This window comes from Manacus vitellinus, unplaced genomic scaffold (genome assembly GCF_001715985.3).
Source record: "Manacus vitellinus isolate BGI_N305 unplaced genomic scaffold, ASM171598v3 scaffold_87_pilon, whole genome shotgun sequence".
Lineage (NCBI taxonomy): Eukaryota > Metazoa > Chordata > Aves > Passeriformes > Pipridae > Manacus > Manacus vitellinus.
The window spans coordinates 211620-213696 of NW_021940854.1; the positions used below are offsets into that span (position 1 = coordinate 211620).

Sequence of the window (2077 nt, forward strand, 5' to 3'; positions counted from 1 at the left end):
CTAAAATCCAGTTCCTTCTTCCTATTAAAATTCCATTTCTTCTCAGTCAGACACCACAGATGTCCTTGGGTGAGTTGTTGGATGACCCTCGTCACATCCCAGCTCCATAAATCCCAAATGCTCCCAAATCAGGGATTCTGCCCTCCCAGGCTCCCCCAGTATGTGGGTTCTTTGTTTGATTGAGAACACGGGGCTGAGAGGAAATGGCCTCAGGTTGTGCCAGGGGAGGTTCAGGTTGGATATTGGGGAAATTCCTTCATGGAGAGGGCTGCCTAGCCCTGGGCAGGGGTGGAGTCCCTATCCCTGGGGAGATTTAACATCCCTGTGGATGTGGCACTTGAGGACATGGGTTAGTGGTGGCCCTGGCCACCTGACTCAGTGACCTTAGAGGGCTTTTCCAGCCTTCATGATTCCATGATCCTTAATGATTCCCTGGGCAACCTGTTCCAGGGCTGGACAGCCCTTTCCCTGAAGGAAGAGGTGGCAGCTCCAGCCGGGAGGATGGTGCCATCTCCTGGCATCCTCAGGCTTCTCCCTCTGCATCCACAGGATCCAGGATGCTCCGGTCTGTGAAACTGAGGCCTGGAGCAGTGGAGCACCTGGAGTTGCAGAGTGTCCCTGGGAACCCTCCTGTGATGGAGCCCAACCAGCCCACCTACCCCCAGCATTCCGTCCCCTGCTTCCACGCAAATCCCTGTGGGATCCCTGGCTCTCAGCAGACATCGGAGGAGAGGGGAACTACCAGCCATTTGGGATCAGGCTCCAAGGGGGCAGTTCTGCCTTAGTTAAATCCCCAAACAAGCTATTTTGGATCTCTGAAGCCGACCCCTCCATGTACATTCCCGTTTGCATCCATGTCGGGGAAGAAACCCTCATCTTCCTCCAACCCCACCTCGCCAGGGGTTCACAGCTCCACAGCTGAACTGGGATAAATGATGAAAAAATCAAGGGTTTTGGTTCAGGCTGAAATAAAAACAGCAGCTTCTGGCTTTTCAGGGAAGGGAAAATCCGACCCGGAGCTGCAGGTCAGTGGGGAGTGGCTTTAACATCACACCCAGGTCTGCCCTTGAACTCCCCCTGTTCTCCTTCAGGGCTGTTTCCAAGGAAAAGTTTGCTCTCTAAACAGAGTGCCCCTCTCCAGAAATCCTGCTGAAACACTGGAGTGCTTCCATTTCTAACTGTCAGGTGGGAATGTTTTGACATTTGTCATTATTCCCCCTCATCAGCCAGGAGGATTTGCTGAATTAATGGGCAGGGACACCATGATGGGGCAGGTTTTACCACCTCAGTTGTTTTTTTTTTTTATCCTGGAAAGGGATAATATTCCCGAATTACAGGAAGTCCTGAGGAGTCCTCACTGTGTGAGCCTGGAAAGGCAAAGCCTCATTTTTGCCCCTTTTTACTGGGAATCCAGAGAAAAAACCACAACAAGAGTCAACCCAAAACACAGCGGGGCCTGGTGCCACTTTCCCAGGAGCAGCTCCATGTGCAGGTGGCTGGAAAGGAAGGGTTTGTTCAGGCAGAGCAGTTTGGGAACCTCCCACACCTGGAGGGACACACTTGTGCTGATCCTCCCACCCACGGCTCGGGGTTATCACATTCCATGGGGGTGTGAAGGATCTGAACACACAGAGCGTTGAAAAAAGCCACCTCAAACATCCCCAGGAATGGAGATGCTCATTCCTGAGGCCGGGAAGGCTTCAAAGAGAGACCTCTCCCGCTGGAAAGAAAGGGAGATGCTGGGAAGACACAGGTGGGATAAACAAAGGGATGCAAATGTGCTTCTCAGGTGGCTGGAAGCTCTGGGATTCTGGTATCTTCCCTGCTCTCAATCCTTATTTATTAAGGTTGTAGATCCCAGACCTCTCCCAGGACTTTTTTTTAAATTTTATTTTTATTTTCTATATTTGTATTATTTAGTCTTTATTGTATTTTTTTCTTTATTTTTTTTCTCTTTCATTTTCCTCTGGATTAGGCGGGGCGAGGGAACACCTCTGAAGGGGGGGATGTCTCCCTGTCTCACGTCACTGTCTTCCTCTCGATTTAAACCCTTTAAACGCCGCGAGAGGGGGGGGGG

At 51.1% G+C, this 2077-nt stretch overlaps 1 protein-coding gene across 1 annotated transcript in view; it reads left to right on the forward strand.

Annotated features, from left to right (window-relative positions):
* The first annotated feature begins 345 nt into the window (after nt 1–345).
* POLB (DNA polymerase beta) overlaps nt 346–2077 on the forward strand; it is a 9692-nt gene continuing 7960 nt past the window's right edge. The window contains exons 1-2 of the mRNA XM_018085732.2: nt 346–349; nt 550–686. Of these exons, the coding sequence (XP_017941221.1) occupies nt 346–349; nt 550–686 (141 nt within the window). The remainder of the gene's footprint in view (nt 350–549; nt 687–2077) is intronic.